The following is a 17414-nucleotide window of genomic DNA, read 5'->3' on the forward strand; positions in this document are numbered from 1 at the left end:
TTTTGTGACTCCTGGCTTGTTATTGGGTTTGGTCCTTGGCGGGTATGGTTGTCATCCCCTGGGATGATGTATATAATAAATATTTACAGAGTGCCTCGTTGTTGACATTGTTTGGCTTGGCCGTTAATACACCTGAATATGTTGGGAGCTTTAAGCGCCCTTCAAGATAGGAATAAAGTGACAGTTATTCCCGAAGTGGACAAAGCTGTCGTCGTACGCACTCGCTTTGGGCGAAGTGTCCAAGGGGCTCTTCCCCAAAGGTGTATTCCTTAGCCTCCTCGCGTACAGCCAGAGCGTGAACTTTGACGGTGAGCGTGCAGCCTTCATCGGTTTGCGTGGCCTCCCATGTACCACCTAATAAAGAAATAATGCTGTAAAAATTGTTATGTAAGCTACAGTAACGTTACAGGATAGCTTGGGACGTCATTTTATTGCCGAGAATTAACCAGTAGGGGTGTATGTTGCATTATAAACATTAGCTTAGCATTAAAAGTAAACATTGTGCTTATTCTGTATAATAAATGTACATATGTGTTCATATTAAAAATGAACAAATAATGTTATGTGCACTGTATCGTAGAACTTAGTTTAACGTGAAAACTAAACATTGTTCCAAAATTGTGTCCTAAATGGTATTACAACGTTTAAACCTTTGCTATAAAACAACACTGGAAATATAATTTCAAGCAAATATGTATAGAACTTGTGTTGTCTGCTGTTCCTTCTTGTGTGCCGTTTTTGCGTTAAATTCACTTCCATATTCCAAGAATTGTGTCCCATAACATTTCACAGTATTCTTACAGTGAAGATGTTCTTCAGTTATTTATAATAAATCTCTTAGATTGTGTCTGGTATAGATGACATGCGCAGCCTCATTGTCTTGTTAGAAAACTTTGCTTTCTACCCTTTCACCACTACCACAAACGGGACACCCTTCAATATTGGCTGTATAAGCATGTGTCTCCATGGCACCCGATCGGAGGAGAGAATTGTGTACATGCGTTGTTATATATTGTACAACTCGTGTCGCCCTTGTTGTTGGTCCTTGAAAAATATCAAGTTGTGCACCTTCCCAATTGGCATGCCGTCATTCTCTCGCATGGTTACAATGGCATTTTACAGAAAGTTGCATTTATGGTGTTTAAATGTTTAATGAATGTCGGGTAACATATTTCGAACGGTTATTTGTTACTTTTAGGAGACATAAGAAAAAAAAGACGGGGTTAAGGACAATATATTAGCGTTTGACCAAGCGAAATATATAGATATTGTTGTAACTTTTCCGTCCTACCTGCGCTACTAGATGACGCAGTGCTGCCTCCATTCAAATGATGGCGCCACCGAGCTCCCGACGAGTCCCGCATGGCTTCGCCCGCTTCACGCAGGCGCCCTTGAGTTTCGACCGGTCCGCTGCTGCCGTAACCTTCCCCCTCAACCTCCTTTCACAACCACCTTCCCCTCTCCCTCGATCCAGTCCCGCTCCGTTCTCGCGTGGTCGTCCTGCTCCTCCGACTGCTCCGTCCGCGCGGCGTGGAGCTGCGTCTTCCGAGGGCGGCCAGTTGACTCGCCGGACGGCCAGCTGGCGTGTCGCGCGCGAGCACGCTCCCTCTCTGCCTCGCCCGTCCACTACACTGCTGCACGGCGTGCTACTCCTCCGGCCACCGCGGTGTGCTCCTCCTGCCCTTGCGGCCGCTCGGCGGCGAAGGCATCAGCGGTCTGAGTGCGGTTTCTTTTGCGCGGCCGTGTCCGGGGCCATAGTGTGTTTGACCGCGTGTCTCGGTTTGTGTGAGATGAGCTTCGGCTACCACCCGACTGGCGTTACTGTGTTGTCCCCCGGAATTTGACGCTGCCGTCGCTGCCAACGTGTCGTCTTCTTGTCGCCTGAAACGATGACGGAGTTTACTCGCTGTTACCGTGCGACCGCGCTTGTTCTGCTGGCCGTTCAGGCCGCGTGCATCTTCGGATACGCCGCCGGCTCCGGTGTTGAAGGTGAGTTTATGGGATAGTGCTATAATTATGCTAATGATTTTGTATCTTTCATTCCAATGGGCTTTCTTCATGCCCAGTGTGACGTGCATTTCCTCGATGCGCGGCTGTTACAAGCTGTGTCCTCGCTGATGCCATTCAATCTTGAAGGCGGGTCTGTAGTTTAGACGTCCGAACCAAAACGAAACTAACGCACAGGTCTCGTGTAATCAAGCATCGCACGGTTCACGTGGTGAATGAGCCCCACGCCACTGTCCCAGCCTCAGAAGACATTCAAGATATAACAATGGGAAACACGGGATGAATGGGGCATCAACGCTCTTGTTCCGCTTGTTCCCCGGCGCTCTTCGCGCTTCCAAAGAACCGGCTGCGGCCGACAATTGCCGCGTGCGCCACAGGTACGGCGCAGACCCCCCACCCCCCGTACCTCTTGGGCACACGCTGGCCCATTTCGGTGAGCTGGCCTGAGGTCAGTGTGACCTCCTTTCCCGTCCCCTTTTGTTGCTTTGCGGTCTCCTCGCTCGCACGGCCTTCGTTGTTCAGTGAGATTTACATACACGGCAGGTGTCGGGGGTCGAATACAGCGTGCCCTGCGTTTACATGCGTCGGCTGCATTCGTTAATGTTAACGCGTTTACTTTGAAGGGTGGGTGTTCATGTAACGTCAAAGAAGAAACAAAGGAAACTGGGGGCACTTATGGCCAACTGAAGGTTGAGGTGCAACGGTCAAATTCGGCTCTCATAGCTAGCCTCAAGTAATCCTTGGGGACGTGTTTGGTGACATTTGGTTTCCCTATTCACTTCCCTTCTACTGCTTTATTATAGGTAGAGACCGCATGTGAAAGTAAGTGTATATGTTAACAAGCACGTCTGTTTTTTTCTTCAGTACAAAAAACAGGATCGACTGATGACAAAAACGCAGATTAATCAACCTGGGGAAGGACAGTAGGTAAATTGAACGTCTCTAGTCCTAATTAGTCCTTTTAATCTGCGTACATTTATGAACATGCCTTGTGATCCAGGCGAGAAGGAAAGATAAGAGAAGACGGGCAGTTAACCATAACCATGCTTTGTTTAATGTTTGGTCACTCGTTGTGCTCAAGAGCTTTCCTAGTACGAGGCGTTAGCGTGACAGTAGTAGCTGGTTGGCTCTGTTCACGCCTGTCAGTTGCAGTGCCTTAAGTGACTATCTTGAAAACTCGGTAGCTGGAGAATCCAAGGCTCCTCTGTGAAAGTTCGAGTTGCTGACAAATTTTGAAGCAAAAAAAAAAAAAACGTGTACGGGGAGACAGAACAGAGACGAATAAGTCACCGTTGACAGGTTTATTTAGTAATATTTATAAACTAATAAATGAATATCCCTCTGCGGTTGCTTGTTCGCCCCCGCGCCGTCTTCCCGCAAACATTTTATTTCGACACATTGCCAACACAAGTAATGCAGCAATAAAAGGAACTGGGCCATCACAATAGTTCTCGCCGTCTGCCAGTAGTCCAACACCTTTCAGTCAGCTGACTATTGTTTGCAGGCGCTTATTTTTCTTTTTTTTTTCAGGAGGCAGAGGGATTATGTTTTCGGCGGAAGGTTAATTACGCTCGTTTGCCAGCAACTATTTCGGTAGCTCAGCTCCAATAACGACAAAATAAAATGCCACCTACAAAACTAGGCAATATGCCAGAATCACACGAACGAGACATTATCCTCTTTCAAAGTCTGAATGCGCGCTTACGTAGCCTATCCGCGCACCTACCGACTAACCGATAACGTCAAAGGCACAACCACTCCGCGATTTGCTTCGCCCGGTACAACGGGGTTCTTGTAACGCCTTTTCTTGCGCACCGCAACAACTCCGGGAGACACGTGAGCGTTCGTGCGTAATTCTTTTTATCTTCCCGGTCCGGGGAACACGCACGGAAGGAAGGCGGCCGAGGGACGAAGAGCAAACGAAAGCGCATCTCCGGCTGCAGCGGAGCAGCTGTGTGTAGCCAGCTTCGTTTGCTGTTCTCTCAGGGGCCGACCCTTCACCCGGGCACAGCCGACTCTTCCGAGCCGGGCGGCCTTACCGTGTAGCACTACGTGCGTTACGAGACAAGCAAAACCACCGCGCGGGCGGTCAAACGAACCGCGCCGCCGGATTCACGTAGCGAGTGGTTGTGGAGAGGAGGCAGGGGAGGAGGAGAGGCCGCGCTCCTTCGAGAGTCGTCGAGACTGGGTCAACGCGGCGTGTGCATTGCGGCGCGCAGATGAAGACGGATGCACGCTGGGCGCAAGCGACGGAGCGAGAGCCGAGCAGTCTTTGGAAAGGGGGGCCTCCTCCTGGATGTTTTTTTCCGCGTGCGCTCGGAGTCTGGGTTTTCTTGTTTCCTTGTCTGTTTTTACGCTTGTGTTCCGGATGGATTCGCGTGGCGCGACCTATTATGCAAGCTCACTTCCTTAGCGGTGAGGGCTCCGGAGTGTAGACGCGGAAGTTTCGGACGAACGTTTTCCGAACAATTAGTGATTCGCGCTCGGCAGTGTTTCGGTGGCAGGCAGTTCTATGTGTCTCTTTCCTCAAGACGAAGGGAGAGGAGGCTCTCTTTGCTGAAACCTGGTTACTTTCGCCTGGCTGTATACCTGGCAGGCTGCTGAGAGTCCCTTAGCTACTGATATGCTGCTTGTTAAAATCCTGTTGTCTACGTGATACTTCATTCCTATCATGCTCATCTGAAGAGCAGAGGCTCGCCTAAATCGCTGCTCTTTACCAAAATTTACCATGCTGAGTATGTGTTATTAAGAGACTCTTAATGTCAAGTTATGGCGGACTTTCGTTCAAACCTGAGCAGAAGCCCTGTCTCTTGTTGGCGTGAAGGCTTTGAGCTTAGGCCCGACTGAACCATTGAGAACCGCGTTCGAGGGAGAGTTAGCGCTAGCACATCACAATGGTGTCACCAAGGCTTTAGAGAAAAGTTGCTTCGTTGCTAGAATTTTTATATGTGGAGAGCCCTCTGACTCTACAGCTTGCTCATGTCCCTGAAAAAGCCTACGTCCTTTCAGTGTCCGTAAGAGAGCTGATTATATTGAGACGATTGGTGCATACTTCGTGAAGAGCCAAAAAATAGAGATCCAACATGAACCGATAACAATTTTTGACAAAAAATAATTGACATCCTGCGAAATCTTACATTTCTGGGCTCAATATTTTTGAATTATGAACGCTCTTGCGCGCAACCTATTATTATGACGAGTGGGGAAAGCAAATTCAGTGCTTCATCCTGCCTCATCAGTGTAGCGGTAGAGTTCCACAAACAACATTTTTTCACTGTGGACGATCGCACCGAAAGTCAAGTGGAACAATTCTCAAAGAACGGTCAGTTCAGAGCAGTAGTTCGAATCAGCACTGCAGGCGTTTTATTCTTAGCTACAAGATCTCGACCTTTTTCGATCAGAGGAAATCCCCGGCAACTAAGTAATTAATTATTCCCCTCTTCTCGCCTTCTCCAGCCGTCTCGAGACGTTGCCTAGTCGCCTGAATACTTTGGGTCGCCCTGAAGACCAGCGCTTCTCGATCATCCACTGCCCCCCCCCCCCCCCCCCCCCCTTTTTCAGTGCATTTGCTAGTTAGTTTAAACTTGTACAGGCTGCAAATTTGCTCGTTAGTACGTTCACTGATAATAGATGAGGTGCCTAGGGAGCATAGATAGAAGACCATCGCTGCCCATTAACGAAGAACGACATGGAACGGCACCTTTGAAGTATGCTTTTTGTTCTGATTTGCCCTACGACTTTATTCGTTCAACATCTCATTAATGCTCAGCTGTTTTCGGGTCATACATGAGCCTTGTGCCACTAATTCAGTGATACTAATTGGCAGCTTCGCTACAAACGCTCCACTTTCCGGTCGTGAGGGCGAAAGGTCACTGCATTGCCTCGCAGCGCAGCGCGCGAAGAAGGCGTTTGCACGTTGGAAATGTACCGATACCTTTGATGACGTCACCATGCTCCCCCCTCCCCTCTCCCCATACTTGGTGTTGTGCGCTGCGGAGAAGCTTGAAGGGCGTCGCGATTTTAATCGGTGATTACGTCCCTATTTCAAATGCTAGCCCAAAAGGACTTCGCATGCTTTACCTGCAAGTTTCACACATTCGACCCTTTTAAGCTCGTTGATTTCTAAAACCTATGCATTTCTCTTTAACAGTGATTGTGCTAGCAGATTTTGGCATTGTTTTTCTAAGAACTGTTATATATATGATGCTCACAACACAAGCGCTGCATTCGACGCGTCGTCGCCACAAACGAATGCCCGGCTTCGTTCCACGCGACGCGCAGGCGCTCTTCGCAGCCCAGCGCGTCCGCCGAGGGCACCCAGCGTGTTGAATGGCTGCGCTTCGTTTGCAATACCGGAGCGCGCGCGACCGCTTCGCCTTCACGCTTGTCCGCTGGCCCCGCTGACCCGGAAAGTGGGTGGCCCGACTCCCGCGCCGGCCGCCGTCAACTGGTCCCCGAAACTCTCCCGCTAGTCGACCAGGCCCAGCCGAAGAAGCGCGGGGCTATGCTTCGTAGCTTCGTCGTCGTTCTCGCTGTGATTGATGACGGCCGGCCCGACCAGGCCTTTCCTCCCGCTAGTTGCGTATTCCCGCTTTTTAAGGACGCCGCTGGCGTGGCTCAATGGCGTGGGAGCCTGTGCGTACCGCGCGGCGTCGAACTGAAGCGCGCACTCGCCTTCACTCCGCTCAGCGAGCTTGTCTGTACCGCTTTGCCCGCTCCTATTGCGTGAGCCATCACTCTCGGTCATGTTGAAAAAAAAAAAAAAAAAGGCGAGAGAGAAATGATTTATCTGCCTTCTCCCACTCTTTTGAATTTTTTCTCCTGCTTTCTTGAAGGGTCTTTTTCACGCGGGCGCCCCGGAGTTATTGGTTCTGACCGAGCAGCGAAGCTTGATGTCGAGAAATGGTATTGGTGCCAGTGATTGGCAGTCAGAGACGTTATTGATCTACGATTTGCGCCGGCAGCTTAGGCTTTCTTCTTTTTATCCGTAATGCTTTTCACATTGTGCTTGACGTTGCGTGAACGGGATATGTGCCCTTAGAACGGATTAAGCATGTTGAGAATATTTTTGAGCGCGATAAGGTAAATGTTTTATTGTGTGGGTGATCATGTAGTCTCCACATATATCTGATTTAGCGCTTATTCGACAGCTTCCGAGTTATGCATGGACTGGGTCGGGATGTGCACTGGCGTTTTCATAATGAGCAGCGTGTCTGACATCCGGTATCTAGGCCCGGCAGCGTAACCAATGTAGAGTAAAACCATTCCCTAATGTAGATATGCGGCCGCTGGAGTTTCTTCTTTGCTACCATAAATTTGTTGTATCTACAGCGAATTACATTACGCCTTAACCATTTAAGGTATGGCTCTCAATTAATCTTCATAAATTCTATTCTTCCGTCTAAATAGTTAATACAAGCCTCAAGGAGGACAATTAATCTTGTTTGCAGCGAAAACGTCCACGATAATAGTGTTGGCGTGTGCAAGGTTTTACACGATGTGTCAAAATCACGGTTGGAAACTGTAACATCGAAAAGGTTTCATCCAACTGCTAACCAGGCGATCAATATTGCTCATTTAAAAAGTAAAAGTACAAGCGATGCAAAGAACGGAAGAAAAGTATATTATTATGGGTGACAAATTCTTGTTCGCATAAAAATGGCGGAGGACGTGCTACTAGTGTGTCTGTTAGGTTACTCCATTCGCTTGTAGGCCTCCCTACTATGAAAAAGGGGCTAAATTTCTCTAATAAAAATATAGAAATGAAATGTTTTGAATTTGCAGTGCACACGACTATGTACAAAGCACCGTAAATGATGAAGTGCTTTTGACGTTTTTCACAATCTCGACTGGTAAAAACAAGCTGATCCAGCAACTCTGGCTCTTACAGCTTTGCATGGTCAGGATAAGATGGAGTTTTTGGCGCGGTTCTGTCACTATGCAGAGAAGGCAAGAAAATGCAGGTGCGTCCTCGTGTATCACGCGCGAGAGCACATCGCTGTTGTCCATGGCGATGGCAACGAGGTTGCCAAAGCCGGAAGTGCGGGCCTCAGCGCGTCGGCCGAAAAGAACGGACCTTCCGGAACGGAAGAGCCGCCTCGAATGCGGCTGATTCAATCACGGATTCCGAGCAAAAGCTTGCCGCGTTTCCGCTTTTCCTGCAACTTTTTTCCTTATTTCATGCGTGTTTTCGCACTCATGTTGCGCGCTCGGATAGAAATCGTCCACGAGGAGAGAGACAAATGGACGCAGCCAACGATTGGGCGAGGAAAATGATGCGCGGAAAGAAAGAAAGAAAGAAAGAAAGAAAGAAAGAAAGGAAGAAAGAAAGAAAGAAAGAAAGAAAGAAAGAAGGAAAGAAAGAAAGAAAGAAAGAAAGAAAGAAAGAAAGAGAAAAAAGTGGAAACGAGTAAGATAAGAAACTGTGCGCTTCGAGTCCACGGTTCCTTGCGGACACGATAACATTGGATGGAAGTAGAGCTTTATATTTGCTGTTTGGAATCTCCTCACGTGTGCGTTTAAAGTGCTCTGAGAACAATGCACCTCTAGACCAGCTCAGCTGAAACCTCAAGATAAAGACGCATAGCATTCGCTTACAGGCAAATGGATGGACGTATAGGCAGCCAACACCAGATGGGAAGGTGTGAGTAGTATGGAAATGTTACGGGAGCGTCGCATGTGCACAGAATGCGATACGTGTCCGCCATAGTCTCCGTACATTTGGTACTGTGCACTGTTTCTCGCCATCTGAAAGATTTAGAGCGTTAGTAGGGTGAGGATAGCGTTGGGGTGTACTTGACCGAGGGTGTAGGCTTGTTCGGTGTTGAGCGATGGGTGTGACTGATGGAAGGCTATGCGGTCTGGCTTAACCAATGTAGTGCTCTGCCACTGTATGTGTGCTGCGGAGGCTTCCAATGATGTTATAATTAGCCTGGGTGTCCAGTATCCAAGGATGCTAATGTTACGGGCAAGTTAAAAACCAACTAATTTCTGGTCACAATAGCGGAAACCAGATTTCTATGCAATATCAGGCTGAGGCTCCTGAGGGAATGCCACTGGTTGCTTCGAAGCTAACTTACTGCCATTTGCAATGAAAGCGAGGTCGTTCCGCTCTGAGCGTCGGCGTTCATATTGAGCAGGCCGACAAAAAGAGACCAGTGCATGCGTGTGTGGAAGATGTGTCCAGGAAAATGTGATAAATGCTAATCAGCTTGATAATTTTAAAGGCATTGCTCTCGGAACACAGATGCCACTACGGGCACTCTAAATAGATAAGATCGCTCACTCACGGGATCACTTACAAAGAGTTAATGTGCCAGCATTTAGCTCTCAGGCTGTGCTCGCGTACATAAAGCAACAACCCCTGTTCTCAATCATAGCCCTGATGTACCGCCTTACTAACCACTCGTTTCATTCACACTGCGTTGTGGAGACTGCCAGCTCAATTTTGTTTTTGATATTTCTGGCCACTGTAGGACTTCTGATATTTTTGACTGATATTTCTGGCCATTTTAAGCGTTCGGCTACGCTATAATAGGTAGATTCAATAAGCTCAAGGAAGCAGGAGTCTGGTTTATGGTTTATGGTGGTTTAACGTCCCAAAGCGACTCGGGCTATGAGGGTTGCCGTAGTGAAGGGCTCCGGAAATTTCGACTACCTGGCGTTCCTAACAAAGACACATAGGTTCCCACCATGCAGCACAGTTCTTCAAGTTGACCTCTAAAAAGCAGCAAAAGAGAATTTAAGTAATCACAATCGACTGCGCCAGTACATAAGCTCACATCACTGACAGCTCCTCTGCGCCTGTTGTACGTGAATTAACCTTGCCAAGCAAGTCTTCATTATACTTCTTTCCTTGTTTGATTGTGCTTGCACTCCGTTGCTCTCTGTCTCCGGGGAAGACTATTGTGTTTCACGCCCGCAGCCTCCGGGCGTTCCAACCGGCAGTGGTAGCTGGGCGGAACGGGGCCTGCCAATTAGGCCTCGCCACCACGCTGGTCCCAGGATTGGTTCGGCCGACCTCGTTTTGTTGCTAATCGGATTATTCCAGGCCGCGCTCTCCGCTCCGACCCACAGAGTCCCGCTCCATACACAACTGAGGGAATGGCGCGCTGCGGTAAACACTCGCCTGGGTGCATGCATGCGCACGCGCGCGAATATTCACTCCGCGAAGCGCGGTTTGGTTTGTCGAACACGTATATAGCTGAGCCGTACACGCGTCCGCGCTCGTCGCGAAGCGGGCCTGCGTCACCTCGTCGTGCGCGGGCATGCATACCGACGTTCAAATTAAGGCTTTGTGTCATGACTCTCCCCTCGGCCCCCTGGCCGTACCCGATGTCCCGCGCGCCGTGTCATAGTTCTGTACAAACAAGCCGAGCCGTGTTTTCCGGCAGCCACGCGAAGTGGGGACGCTCGCAGTCGCCGGTGATTAAACGGCGCAGTGCGGGACATGGCCGTGTTTAAGGCTGTTCCTCGTACTATGTGTGTGCGGCGTATACTCGAAGCGCTATCGATGTCGCGACGCGAACTGCCTCCGCCTCCAGGCTTTGTGCGGACGCGACACGAAGGGTGAAAAGCTGGGACACGTTCGGCTTTGTCGGGGCCGCCCCGTGGGAGGGGTGGCGTGGTGGCTGGCGGTACCAGTTACTCCGTGTTAGCTCGCGACGACAGGACGGCGCGACTCGGAAGCAGCCAGAGCAAACAAGGAATACTTTAGGAGCCTGGTTGGTTCATGCTTGACGGCGTAGTAACAATGCTATAGTACACAGATGAAAGAATAAGCGGACGAGATGTGGGCTCTAACTGGCTAAGGTAGTTACTACGACGGGTGCACTTCTGAAAACAGTGTTTCTAATCACACCCTATTCCAAAAAGTGTTCGCAAGGGCGAAGCTGCTGCGATTGACATGTTTTCGAGAGGGAACTGCGCACATGTTACCCCTGTCAAAACAATTCAGGCAGAGTGTTTACTTTTGAAAGGCGGAGAACTGTCCTCACACCATAGGTGTTTTCGAGTTTAAGGGTTGCCGTAACTGCTCGACTATACGGCCCAAAACTAAATACTTCGGTCTAAAGACTTTAGGTCAAAGTTGTCAACTCATACAGAATGCGAGCGCGCTTTCCCTCTATGCAGGATATTTCCAATTCTCTTTCTTTTTTTTAAAAAAAAAAAGCAAAACATCCGAGTTACTCAGGCGCCGTGGTGACCCCAACTAATCTCTTTCGCAAGCGCTCGAGACCGTGCGCGTGGAGGACAACGAACGCACACGCGCGGATGCGCCGGCATTACGTACAACAAAAGCATGCGCGACTAGTAAGACTCTTGCTTAGCGCCGCGGTGGAGGCGGCGAGCTTGGCCATTTGCATATTCATTCGACGCGTTCCGTGTCGCACACGGCCGCGAGGACGTGCTCTCGATCATGGGAACCCGAACGCCGCCGCAGCAGCTCGCCGAAACGTATACGCCTTAATTAACGACTCCCATCGTCGCGGGCTGCTGCGCGAGCGGAAACCGGAGGTTATTGACGCCGCAACATAACCCCCTCTCCGCCACTTTCCTTTTTCTCCTGGCCGCAAGGTCTTTCTTCCCTCCATATATGTGTATATCTCCAAACACTGTACTTCTCTGTTTCCTTCACCCCTTTGTTGCGTTCATCTATAGCGGAGCGCTCAGCAGATGTTCTTACCGACGCTAACCCATGCATAGTTATGGTGGTTCTTTGTCAAACAGTTTTTCTTTTTTCGGCACCCAGTTACGCCGTATGTTTACCGGTCGACCCCCCACAGCTTGTTCGCCGTTTGCTTTCTCCCAGCGACTGTGAGAAACCGCGGTGTCGTGGTTCCAGGACCGACCCCTTTCCCCCCGTCCCTTTCCATGCTCCCTTCTCCTTACTTTCTTGGCGTCTGCGTTTTGTCAAGTCTGCGCCGAACGTTCTCTTATAGAAAAGACGTGTATCTCGCCACCGCATCTGTGGAAGGTGGCAGCGAAGCGCGATACGCTCACAAGTTCACGGGAGTCTGTTCCCACGACGTCTTGGTTCCGCAAAAGTCCTTTTTGTTTCTCTCGTTTTCAGGTCAATCCGTGCACTGCGGTACCGGAAATACGCGGAGAGTTCGCGCGCAGTGACAGAATCTTGATGTCTGAGCGTTCAGCGATTGTAAGCTGCTACACTCTAAACTGAAAAAAGTAAAAAGGGAGCAAAGCGGACCTCTAGTACACACCCTCTTATCAAAGGATGTGCGCTAGAAGATACCTTACGCCCTCTTCACTCCCATATAGGTGCATTCGTGTTTAGAGTGTATTTCATCGTGAAGGGAACGTTTTCTGCTGCGCGAGCGAAATGAGGGGAATGTGGGAGCAATATCACATACCTTATACTTCATTAGGCGATCTAAGAGAATCAACACTTCTTGTTTTCTGGCTCACGGACTGAACGTCACTGTTTTCACTTTTTATAGTTTGTTGCTTTCGCGCTGGTTACGCCCTCACTTTTAGGGTCGTTTGAAAAAATAGGCACAAGTTTTGAATCTGCTTTGACGTGGAAAGCAATCCTAGCACTGCGGAGAAACGACAAGAAAAGAAAAGAAGAAGAGGAAAGAGAAAGAGAGGAAGGAAGATGGATGAAGCAACTGGACTAAGCAGGCGACAGCTTCGTGATCGAGCAAGGCTGTAACGCAAAACGCGATTTTTGAAGTTGACACCGTGGTAAATGGAAGCCAAGAAAGAGTTTGTTTCTTCGATTCTCTTTGTGCTCTTGCGCACAGACTTCGTTGATTGTCGTCGAAAATCATCGTCAACCCGCAAAATAACTGCCAGCGATGGGATATCACCCACTCGGTTAGGAACATTTCAAAACTACAAGCTTGCAACTTGCTGTCAGTGATGTTGGCATGTTTAAAAGGAGAGGAGAGCTAGACCGAAAGCAGCAAATTCTGAGAGGATAGCTAATTTCTGGTTTGTATTGACTTCCTTCAGCAGCGTGACGGACTTCTGTATCTGTTCTTGCTTCGGCGAGCGCGGCTTCGGCCGCTTATCTGTTTTTTGAGCAGCGTCCGCTCCGGCGGACGCAGTTGTTGCTGCGACGCGCGTCTTTCCTTTCCTCTCTCTCCTTCCTCTGATTTTTTAACTCTCCTCTATCTGCACGTGGCAGCGGTGGTGGCTTGGCTCGAGCCAGTAGCAGGCCCGTGAAATTTCCTTTTCATCCTTCTCTCAGTCACAACAACAACACATTGACTTCCTTCAGTCCACTTGGTCCAGTTTTCTACTCCTAAGCTGGAGCAGGCCCTTTGGAAGCGTAATAATTAATGCCTCCTGACGACATCTGGGTGAGCTGCAAGCCTAAAAGCTGAGATTCTCGCCGCAGACACGAGATGATTATCTTCTAGTATACTCCCGGTTCATGTGACCTTAACAAGGCAGCACTTGCCATGAAGCCTACTTTGTAATGCAGCGAAAGACAAAGGCTAAAAGAAATAGGCGGAAAGAGTCTCTTTCCTAAGCTGTCTCTTTCCTCTTTCCTGTGTGTGTGTGTGTGTGTGTGTGTACGCGCGCGCGCGCGCGCGCACACACACACACACACACACACACACACACACGCGCACGCACGCACACGCACACGCACACGCGCGCACACGCGCGCACACACACACACACACACACACGCGCGCACATGCACGCACGCACGCACGCACACTGTGTCGAGGAAGGCACTATGAACCAGAAGTGAGATACTTATAAAGTAGGCTGACACACGCTTTAAAACATAAGGGTTTGCTGCCGCTTCGACTGAGGACCAGTCCACTTAGCTCGAACTGGCTGGTACTGTAAAACATGGGATTGGGGAAATGGAAATAAAGGGCCATAATTAGCTACGATTACTTTGGAGAGAGGATTGGAATGAGTTTGGAATCCAAGCTGGCCAATGAACTCCTACTCATAAAGCTGGGCTTGAAACAGGCGCTATTTAAGCAGACCGACCCCAGTGACGAGACAAGTCGACTCAAAGTTCGGTTAATAACCTAATTTAACTTCCTCAGTGCGTGGCTTGTTGTCCAGTGGGATCTAGGCAGCGGCTAACAAATCTTGTTCTGATGAGTATTTGAGGCAAACTTCAGTTACAGTTCTTTGTGGAAACGTTAGTAGCTACTCGACAGTCTGAGCGGAGACGAGACGAATGCTACAATTAAGAAGACAGAGAAAGTTCGTGTCGACATGTTTTCTGGAAAGATCGTTCCATTCCTAGGATGCACAACAAAATAAACTTCCGAGGCAAATGAATGTTTTCACAAAATGAGACGCCAACTTCCTGACGTTCTTCGCCGCGATGTGATGTATGTAATGTGGTCTTGGAATAAACTAATCGTATAGGCTGGAATGATAATGCAACTCGAGAAAAGGCAGCCTTTCTGCGCGGTGCGATTAGATGGGAGAGCCAAATGGATTTTCATAGGTAAACGTAATCCAGGTTGAAAAGTCCGAGCACAGAATGCATGAATGATGCACGACTTTGATATAGGAGCTCGGAAAGATTTCGCTCGCAGAATGTTGTCGGAAGCGCGGCAGGATTTAGGATGCACCAGCTACAGGCTCACAGATTACGCGTGCGGTCGAAATTCGCAGTGGTTCCACTGCGTCCAGCTTTAATCCCTACAGTGGGCCCTGCCTAGGTCCCTGCTAATCCTGGCAGACTATTTTGAATGGGAAAGTTGGCCGTGTTCATTTAGCGTGCGTTGTATTCTGTGCAGCCCAATTGTTGCGAAACTAAAGGGTGACGAAATTTGAGAAAGAAAGAAAAGGAAGAAGGAACGAAGCACAAAAAGATCGAAGAAAAGGAAGAAAGAAGGAACGAAAGAAAGGAGAAAAGAAAGAATAAAATCGAGAAAGCAAGAGCGAAATTTAAACGAATGTTGAGTGCGCTAGGAGTTGCTCAGCAACTTCGAGTCATGCACTGTCGGAGAACGATGCATTTATTTTGTCTAAGTTTAAAGGAAGGAAACGAACTGAATGTTAGGATATCCAGGGAAAACAATATATAAGCAGTCTCATACGGCTCATTTAACCTCGAAATACTTCCAGAGGGAACTGCTATCTGTCAGAAATTACTTCATCTGCCACAATGATAAACATTGCTCGGTATAAGTACGAGGGGGTACCCAAAAGAAACCGGACTTATTTTTGTTTGAACTTATTTGTTCACATTTTAAGCACAGACCTTCAATCTCTTTTAAAGTATTCCCCATTTGCAATGATACGCTTGTCGAATCTTTCATTTCATTTTTCAAAACATTGTTTAAATTCATCTTTTGTGATGCTTGACAGTGCCTCCGTCGTTTTTTTCTTCACCCCAGCAACATCAGCAAAACGCTTTCCATTCACCTATTTTTTCATTCTAGGAAACAAAGAAAGTAGCACGGGGAAAGGCCGGGAGAGTATGAGGGTTGAGGAATAGGGGTCATGCCATTTTTGGTCCAAAATTGTCGTAGAGACAGGGCTGTGTGAGCAGGGGCATTCCCATGATGGGAAAACCAGTCACCCGACCGCCACAAATCTAGCCGCTTCCACCGCACACTGTAGCCCAATCTTTTCAAAACATCCAAGTAGAAAGCCTCGCTAACTCTCTGACCCTGCGGAACAAATTCTCAATGGACGACTCTTCTCACGTCGAAAAAACAAATCAGTATTGTTTCGAGGTTTGGTTTCACCTGACGAGCTTTCTTGAGGCGAGGTGAATTTGAAGTTTTCCATTGGCATGATTGTTGCTTTGATTCAGGATTCGATTTAGGAACACTTGAGTTGTCCCCATAGCATCGTCGTTGTACGTCTCCTTAATATTTCAAGAGTTTCCATTCAACTTTTTCCGAGCAAAAATCAGAATTTCATCGGCGAACGCTGTTCACGAAAATCAGCCATTGCAAAAACGACATTCACACAAAACAGTCGTCACTCTAAAACTCTGCCTAAACTAGTCTGACCTCCTTCAACGACGGCACTCGGCTTACTGACTCTGGAATGTTCGTTCTATGCGCTCCTAGTGGCAAAACGCGGTACCACAGAAGCTTTGCCGACCAAAAAATTTAGTCCGGTTTCTTTTGGGTACCCCCTCGTATAGCCAACCAGCTGCTAATTTGCATGGTCGCAGAGTACTAACGGCAAGCTAGTTTACAGAAGTTGGCACTTATCTTTCTTATGACCTAGGTTTGTCACACGCCAGTCAGTTAGCCTGCATATTTGTGTAATATGATCTTAAAGGCATTTCGAAATAACGCCTGGATCACTTACACATGTGGCGATGACAAAAGCGTGGTCTCCGAGATCTTGAACATTGTTTTCTCTCTTACACAAAATATAGCCATGAGCACAGAGCCTCGAAAAAACAAAATAAAACAAGGAAACCTGGATAAAGCATTAAGCAGACTTTTTTTTGTATAACCGCGTCGCCTCTTATGCAGTTCGTCACCCTATTCACATTTTTATGTACTAAGTTGACTATTCTGGTATATTTTATTACGATGGTTGCTGCCGTCTGCGCAAACGAGTTGAGAAGTACGCCTGCACTGGCACTGTAAGTCTAAACTTGCTTGCGCGAAAAAAACCCTGCGCTCGCTCGCTCACTCACTCACTCACTCACTCACTCACTCACTCACTCACTCACTCACTCACTCACTCACTCACTCACTCACTCACTCACTCACTCACTCACTCACTCACTCACTCACTCACTCACTCACTCACTCTCGCTCGCCCGCCCGCCCGCCCGCCCGCTCGCTCGCTCACCCACCCACCCACCCACCCACCCACTCACTCACTCACTCACTCACTCACTCACTCACTCACTCACTCACTCACTCACTCACTCACTCACTCACTCACTCACTCACTCACTCACTCACTCACTCACTCACTCACTCACTCACTCATTCACTCACTCACTCACTCACTCCAGACCTTTAGACGGATTGCTGTAGAGTAGGCCGTGCCAGATAGACGCACACACATACCTAGGTCCCCGACTATATCAATTCTGGCCGTACGCAACTGCACGAGGAAGTCTTCTCGCCGTTAGTGACTGCGACATTGCAACTAGCGTGGAAAGCACAAGGACAGCGACAAAAGGAACCGACGGGACAGCACGCTAGACTTCAACTGATGTTTTAATGCACATATAACAGATTTTTACACTTCTATTCGGCGCATGCTCAGGAGACTGTACCCCCGCCCCCTTCTCTTAACCGACGAGACAGCACGCTAGACTTCAACTGATGTTTTAATGCACACATAACAGATTTTTACACTTCTATTCGGCGCATGCTCAGGAGACTGTACCCCCGCCCCCTTCTCTTAACCGACGGGACAGCACGCTAGACTTCAACTGATGTTTTAATGCACACATAACAGATTTTTACACTTCT

The 17414-nt window shown here is 48.5% G+C and overlaps 1 protein-coding gene across 1 annotated transcript in view; it reads left to right on the forward strand.

Moving 5' to 3' along the window:
- Positions 1 to 1518: 1518 nt before the first annotated feature.
- Positions 1519 to 17414, forward strand: part of qsm (Zona pelucida superfamily protein qsm) — a 241413-nt gene continuing 225517 nt past the window's right edge. Inside the window, exon 1 of the mRNA XM_089549006.1 lies at positions 1519 to 1989. Within this exon, the coding sequence (XP_089405132.1) occupies positions 1890 to 1989 (100 nt within the window). The 5' untranslated portion in view covers positions 1519 to 1889. The remainder of the gene's footprint in view (positions 1990 to 17414) is intronic.

This window comes from Amblyomma mixtum, chromosome 6, assembly GCF_055824585.1.
Source record: "Amblyomma mixtum isolate Tamu chromosome 6, ASM5582458v1, whole genome shotgun sequence".
Lineage (NCBI taxonomy): Eukaryota > Metazoa > Arthropoda > Arachnida > Ixodida > Ixodidae > Amblyomma > Amblyomma mixtum.